Below are 7,500 nucleotides of genomic sequence, written 5' to 3'. Positions count from 1 at the left end.
CACACTTTCTTTAAGCTTGCAATCAAAATAGAACAAGAGCAACTGTACAGTGTGTGTGTGTGTGTGTGTGTGTGTGTGTATTCCAGACCATTTACAGCATCATCAGTGAAACTATAAATGTCTTAACTTTATCTCTTATTTTAATCTTGTCCACGTTTCATCAGATGCTGAAGTACGTGACGTGACGATGAGATTCTTGATAAGTTTTTCTCTCTGTGTCTTAAACTCAAGCTAGTACCTTATAACTGCTGACCTCTGACTAAAATAAACACCTCCTTAAATCAGCTTCTCTACACGTAAACTCACGTCTCATCAAGCCCAAGTTCGGCACATGATGTCTGTCGATTCCTGACACGAACACACGAAGGCTAAAACTGACAGAAACTTCACACGTCTGAGACAATCTGAGGTCAGAACTGAGCGTCCAGACGATCGCACGTCAGCGGAGTCGCTATTTAATGACAAAACACAGATGCTCAGAAGTAAAGGTCAGAGGTCATCTCTATAAAGCTAGTCACGTGTGAAAGTTCACTTTGCTCTGATTCTGTGGTAGGGTTCAAAGGTCATGACCCAGACACCATTCAGGGGCGTGTGTGTGAGTGTGTGTGTGAGAGTGTGTGAGCATATGATGCTTTATGGAGTTCCAGTAAAAAAAAAACTAAATTTATCCAAAATGAGATTGTTGAATGTTTTTTAATCTGATTTAATTAAATCTGTTTAATTTAATCCAGTTAAAATATTAATCTCTCTCTGTCTCTACAGGAGATTCACCTCCAGAGGGTTACATTAGAGTCTCAGCTGGACCTGCTGCGTCCATCAGCCTCCACTTGACCTCCTGAAAACAAACACACACACACACGCACACACACACACACACACACACACACTGTGTCACTGATAACATTGCAATGAAACAGTATTCCTTCAGAACTGCAATATTCTAGGATTTGATTTGCTTTGATTAAAGTCTGAACAGCTGAAACTGATCCCAGATCAGCAGCTTCATGCTGATTAATGTGATCAGAGTTCAGACAGACACAAGATCAGACTTTATAAACAGACACAAGATCTATAGGGCTAAAACTGAAGGACAGCAAGAGAGAGATAGAGTAGGAAAGGAGACACGTAGAGAACCAGAAGAGAACCAGAGGACCACACACTGCATTCAGACCTCATGTTATGTTTGTCCACAACAGAAGTGTGTCAGTTCTGCAGGATTCTGACCTTAAACTTGAGCTTCTTTTCCTTCCATGTTCCCATCAGCAGAGTGAGGAGCATTACTGAGTCCAGTTAGGACTCCTGCAGCAGCGTAACGATGATGGCTTCAGTTTATTTTACAGTGTGTTAGATGTTACAGCAGAGAGGAATGGAGACCACAGAGATGTGACCTACAGGCAGGAGATTTTAATCATCTCAACTGGTTCAGGGTTGTTACTGTAGCTTCCTAAAAGGGTTCTTCTGAAAGTTCAGGGTTCTCCACAGCACCTTTGACGAGGGTTTCTGACTGTCATCATCGCACTCACACTGGGAATCTGCTCTTCTTCACATTTTCCTACATAATCTACATTTATTTTTATAAAAGAAACAATTAAATTAACAGGTTAATAAACTTGCGACTGATGATGTATTATTTTTTATTTCCATAGACAGTGAATTATCATGAGATCAGAGCATCGCCGTCTCACCGCTCGTCTCCGGTCACTCGCTCACTGTGGAAACTTCCCTTTATTTCTATTTGTTGTCTTTCTTTTGTATCATTTCTATAAAACATTTAAACACCAAACTGCTCTTACTGAGAACCTGTTATTATTTTTCTTTAACACTCGATGCTGAAATCATTAACGGTAATGTTAATAAACCCAAAGATACATTTGTAAGAAGTGTGTGTGATCTATCTATCTATCTATCTATCTATCTATCTATCTATCTATCTATCTATCTATCTATCTATTTATCTATCTATCCATCTGTCTATCTATCTATCTATCTACACCATAAACACCAACATCAGACTCCGATGTTTAACATCCTGCTCTAAAGCTCAGACACGCCCAAACACTTAACCCTTAACGCCACTGAACACACACATTCTTAATCCAACACCAACATTCTAACAAGTACAATGTTTTCACCATCACACACCCACATCCTCCATCACACACCACCAGCTCCTCCCACATTTCCCTTATATGGAGTAAATCAGATTAAAGAACCATGTCACATCTCCTGGATCTACTGAATGTATCTGCAGCCACAGGGTGAATGAGCGAGATGTGTTTTAGATGTGTCTTAGTGAGCAGAACCCCTTCCCCCCCACCCCTACACACACCCACACACACACACACACACACACACACACACACAGGATTTAGGCCATGAGTGTTTTATCTGTGTTCTGCCAGGATACAGCCCCATAAACAGCAACTACTGAGTTCAGCTCAGGTTCTCATCCACCCCTCACTCTCCCTCTATCCCACTCTTCTTCTGTGAAGAAGTGATGTTCATGTTCACAAATGAGTCTCAGACTGACCTACATAACGAACACTTCGGCCTTGATGCGTCTTACTGATTAAGTGTAAAAATTACACTTCACCAAAATGTTTTTAATATTTATTATAAAATAACTCTTTTGTCTTTTTTATTCTAATGGAATTTTAAATGTAAAATTACTTCCAGTTTTTTTCTGTGTAGTAATAATGAGAGAGTGCAGATGGGCAGTATACACACACACACACACACACACACACACACACACACACACACATGCAGATAGATAGATAGATATACAGTAGGTGGTCAAATTTGTTCATGGCAGCTGACAGACATTGGGGTCAAAGGTCACACGACTATTTTCTGCATCCTTGTACACTGACTCTCACTGCATCTCTCTCTCTCTCTCACACACACACACACACTCACACACACACACACAAGTATGTAGAGTTGTGTGCCCAAGCTCGTCACACTGTACGACCCTTTCACATTTGCTGAGTGTGGACTTCACTAAACCCACCCTCCCAAATCTAAACCCTCTTCCTGTAGTGAGAGCCGCTGACGTCAGCCCAGTACACACACACACACACACATACACACACACATACACACACACGCTCACACACACATACACACATACTCAGACACACACGCACACACAGACACACACACACAGACACACCCGCACACACACAGAGACACACTCAGACACACACCCGCACACACACACACACACACACAGAAACACACACACAGACATACACACACACACAAGCACACACACAGACACACACACAATCACACACACACACACAGACACACACACAATCACACACACACACAGACATACACACACACACAAGCACACACACAGGCACACAGACCTACACACAGACACACACACAAGCACACACACAGACACACACACACAAAGTTATAGTAGAGTTAGTGTGTGTTTCAATGTGCTACAGTGATGATGCTCCGTTCCGCTCTGCTCTGTTCCGTTCCGGGTGTTAAATAAAACCCTCCCCCGGTTTAAAGCAGTGGTAAACAGCGCGCGCAGGTCACATCACAGTGCTTTACTCTCACGAGCTCGCGGTGCTCCGGTGTGACCAGGATGGAGCCCGAGCCGCGAGCGCGTTATGAGCCTCCGGAATAAAAGCTCTCGGGATCCCGCGGGTGGAAAATATACAGATTCATTTTCTTTGTATGAGAAAATAAACTTGTGAACTTCCGGTGGGATTTTTTATACTTCAGGCACGCGCTGGTGTGTAAAGTCACTAATCTTATCACTAACATGCCGTTCGCCAAGAGGACGGTGGAGCCACAGCGGCTGTGCAGGAGCGCGTCTCCGCCCGCTCTAACGGAGGACCTGCGCGCGCTCAGTAACGCCGCTCTGTCCCGCACCGTGCGCCAGCTGTCGGACGTCGCGCGGCACGCGGACTCGCTGTTTCACGAGCTGGAGCGCGAGCTGGCGTCCACTGACCGGCGGCTGCGGGACCTGCGGGAGAAAGTGCGGCGTGTGGAGAGGAGCACCGGGGAGCTGGACCACAGACAGGAGGCAGTGCGTGAGTGACACGTGATGTTGTTGTGTTTAACCGGTTTAACGCCGTCTGCGTTTCGGCTGGAATCAGTTTGGCTGGAGAAAGTTTCCCAAAGTTTACTGGAATGTCGTTTGTACAGGTTTTTCTTTTTGTCCGTTAGATTAAGAGGATAAACAACGCAGTGTTCAGTCTGAATCTCAGTGTAACAGGTTTGAGTCACGTTACTGAGTCGATTCTTTAAAAAAAAAGAAATTCGATTCACTTAGTGGATCTGTGTAGCATCTGATTCATGAGGTTCACACAAACACACAAACACACACACACACAGACACACAGAGACACACACACACACAGACACACAGAGACACACACACACACACACACACACACACACCCATATCAGTGTCTCTGCTGTACTGGGAATGAACCATCATATCAGCTCAGTGGTGAGGTTAAAGGGGTGCCAATACTTTGTGCAGAAGAACATATGGACCACATCTGAGCAGCACAACATGGTGAACAATGGTGTAAGAGAAGTAAATAAAAAGGTCACACAGTAGTTTTGTGCGTGTGAACACTATAAAAGGGCTTGGCATTCTTTGATGACGTCATGAACACACAACTTGTGTTTTTATACAAATTCTCCAGATAATGTGTACACATTCCAGAAGAAATACGCATTTAGGAGATAAACACACTGTAGGGGCTCATCTTCTTTCTCCACTGAGTGTGTGTGTGTGTGCGTGAGCGTGTGTGTGTGTGTGTGTGAGAGAGAGAGAGAGAGAGAGAGAGAGAGAGTGTGTGTGTGTTTAACTTGATGATGCTCCATTAGACAAGTGTGTGTGCGTCAGTGTTGATCTGGAGTTTGTCATACATCACTGATCTGTTTATACACTGGTTCCATCTCTCTCTCTCTCTCTCTCTCTCTCTCTCTCTCTCTCTCTCTCTCTCTCTCTCTCTCTCTCTCTCTCTCTCTCTCTCTCTGGTCTCTCCATAACATTGTTATTACACAATTATACAACACCAGCAACTGGACATTCTTTTTCTCTCTCTAGTCAGCTTATTTTCATTCTCTCTCTCTCTCTCTGTCTCTCTCTGTCATTCTCTCTCTCTCTCTCTCTCTCTCTCTCTCTCTCTCTCTCTCTCTCTCTCTCTTTCTCTGTCTCTCTCTTTCTCTATCTCTCTCTTTCTCTGTCTCTCTCTTTCTCTATCTCTCTCTTTCTCCCTCTCTCTCTCTCTCTCCCTCTCCCTCCCTCCATCTCTGTCATCTCTCACATTTACTTTCTGTCTTTCTCCTTCCCTTGTTTTCTTTCCATCTTCTCACAATCTCCCTCTCTTCTCTTTCTTTAAAAAGCCCCTCCCCCTCTCCACATTGCCCCGCCCTCCCGAGTGATCACAACACGCCCCCTGGGGCTCAGTGAGAGAGTGTGGCCCTGTAAGAGGTCAGAGGTCACGGTGCAGTGACAGGCTGACGCTGAGCACCTGTGGATGCAGGAATTCCCACAATGCTGTCAGGAAGCTCTGATTGGGAAGCGTTTTATTCTCAGTTTTCCTGCAGGCTGCATTTTACACGAACGTCAGTTTGAGACACGATTTCCTTCCTTCACGCTCCCTTCATCAGCTGCTTGTCGTTATGGAGTTGAGACGCCACGTCGGTCAGTGTGTTGTCTACAGGTTGGATTGGGACACACCCCGTCTCTTTTATTTTATTTTTTCCGCTATCAGTCCAGATTTTCTACCAGTGTTGGATTGGGACGTGACCCAGTGGATTCATGTCTCTGACTGCTTCCTTATAAGGCAACGTTGTCTTTATTTCTGTTCGTACAGCACTTAGTGCCCTCGCCACAATGCGACCCAATGCATTTCTTTTCCCAAGTGCTGTTTATTAGTCATCATCTGATTTGAGACACCACCAACTCCTTCCTTCCATTCTGTATATAAGGACATTTTTATACACCTGTAAAGTGTGTAAATGTTGGATTGGGACACGACCTCATGCCTTACTGTGCTCTCTGTTTTATTATCAGGCTGTAAAAAAAAGAGTGACTTTCATATTTTATTTCCTTCTTATGGGATGTCACCTGAGTGGGCGGCATCTCAGACGTTCTTTTCAGAAAGGGAACATGACCCAACTTGTTCCTGCAGCCTTTTACCTTTTCTCCTCAGACACCTCTTTAGAATTGGGACACGACCCCGATGCCGTCCGTCCTTATGAGTGTGTACTGATTAGAACTGGTTTTTCCATTTTAAACACAGCCATAAATCAGACCACCACTGCTCAGACCTCCAGTCTTTTATCTCCTGTGTCCTGATTGTCTGTGTGTGTGTGTGTGTGTGTGTGTGTGTTTCATTTTCAATCAGACCCTGTAATTACAGTGAAAGAGCAGTCAAAACAAAACCCCACAATTATAGCACACTGTAAAACTGTGTGTGTGTTTATGTGTGTTTATGTGTGTTTGTGTGTGTTTGTGTGTGTTTGTGTGTGTGTTTCTGTGTGTGTGTGTTTGTGTGTGTGTTTGTGTGTGTGTGTTTGTGTGTGTGTTTGTGTGTGTGTTTGTGTGTGTTTGTGTGTGTGTGTGTGTGTGTGTGTTTGTGTGTTTGTGTGTGTGTTTGTGTGTGTGTGTGTTTGTGTGTGTGTTTGTGTGTGTGTCTTTGTGTGTGTGTGTGTGTTTGTGTGTGCGTGTGTGTGTTTGTGTGTGTGTTTGTGTGTGCGTGTTTGTGTGTGCGTGTTTGTGTGTGTGTGTTTGTGTGTGTGCGTGTGTGTTTGTGTGTGTGTGTTTGTGTGTGTGTTTGTGTCTGTGTGTGTGTGTGTGTTTGTGTGTGTGTTTGTGTTTGTGTGTGTGTTTGTGTCTGTGTGTGTGTGTGTGTTTGTGTTTGTGTTTGTGTGTGCGTGTTTTTGTGTGTATTTGTGTCTGTGTGTGTGTGTGTGTGTGTGTTTGTGTGTGTGTTTGTGTGTGTGTTTGCATGTATATGTTTGCTAAATTCCTCTAATTGTTGTGTTAATACAGTTGTGAATGCACCCCCCTTGTTTAACAGTGTAGAGTCTAAAGGCACGCCGAGCTCATCTTAATCACAATCACTGATAATGTGTGTATGTGTGTGTGTGTGTGTGTGTGTGTGTGTGTGTGTGCAATGAGTTACTCTACACAACAGTAGCTACATTAAAGCTGAATAGAGGCTTGTAGTTAATTACACTTTCGTCTGTTCAGACTGCTGTTATAGCGCTGAAGCTGATTATTCTTCTGTAACTGTACACTTGTTTTATTTCTCTTAGATCACAACTTTCAATTCACGAAGAAGCGTGTGTGTGTGTGTGTGTGTGTGTGTGTGTGTGTGTGTGTGACATCAGAAATGATGCTGACAGAATCAGGCCACAAAATGCTGGAAGCTGTCTCTGTGTTTAGACCAGACATTTTCACATGAGTCACTGTGTACATGCACATGCGCTGTCCCTATACTCTGT

The 7,500-nt window shown here is 44.0% G+C and overlaps 2 protein-coding genes across 3 annotated transcripts in view; both read left to right on the top strand.

Moving 5' to 3' along the window:
* Positions 1–1,880, top strand: part of reps2 (RALBP1 associated Eps domain containing 2) — a 17,555-nt gene extending 15,675 nt beyond the window's left edge. For both annotated transcript variants that reach the window (XM_060894670.1, XM_060894671.1), the window contains exon 15: positions 763–1,880. In XM_060894670.1, the coding sequence (XP_060750653.1) occupies positions 763–831 (69 nt within the window). In that variant the 3' untranslated portion in view covers positions 832–1,880. The remainder of the gene's footprint in view (positions 1–762) is intronic.
* Positions 1,881–3,562: 1,682 nt separating this feature from the next.
* nhsa (Nance-Horan syndrome a (congenital cataracts and dental anomalies)) overlaps positions 3,563–7,500 on the top strand; it is a 44,652-nt gene continuing 40,714 nt past the window's right edge. Inside the window, exon 1 of the mRNA XM_060894966.1 lies at positions 3,563–4,061. Coding sequence (XP_060750949.1) covers positions 3,791–4,061 — 271 coding nt within the window. The 5' untranslated portion in view covers positions 3,563–3,790. The remainder of the gene's footprint in view (positions 4,062–7,500) is intronic.

Source organism: Tachysurus vachellii, chromosome 19 (genome assembly GCF_030014155.1).
Source record: "Tachysurus vachellii isolate PV-2020 chromosome 19, HZAU_Pvac_v1, whole genome shotgun sequence".
NCBI classification, from domain to species: Eukaryota; Metazoa; Chordata; class Actinopteri; order Siluriformes; family Bagridae; genus Tachysurus; species Tachysurus vachellii.
Note: the sequence above shows the minus strand (reverse complement) of the source record. Positions and strands in the feature narration are given on the sequence as shown.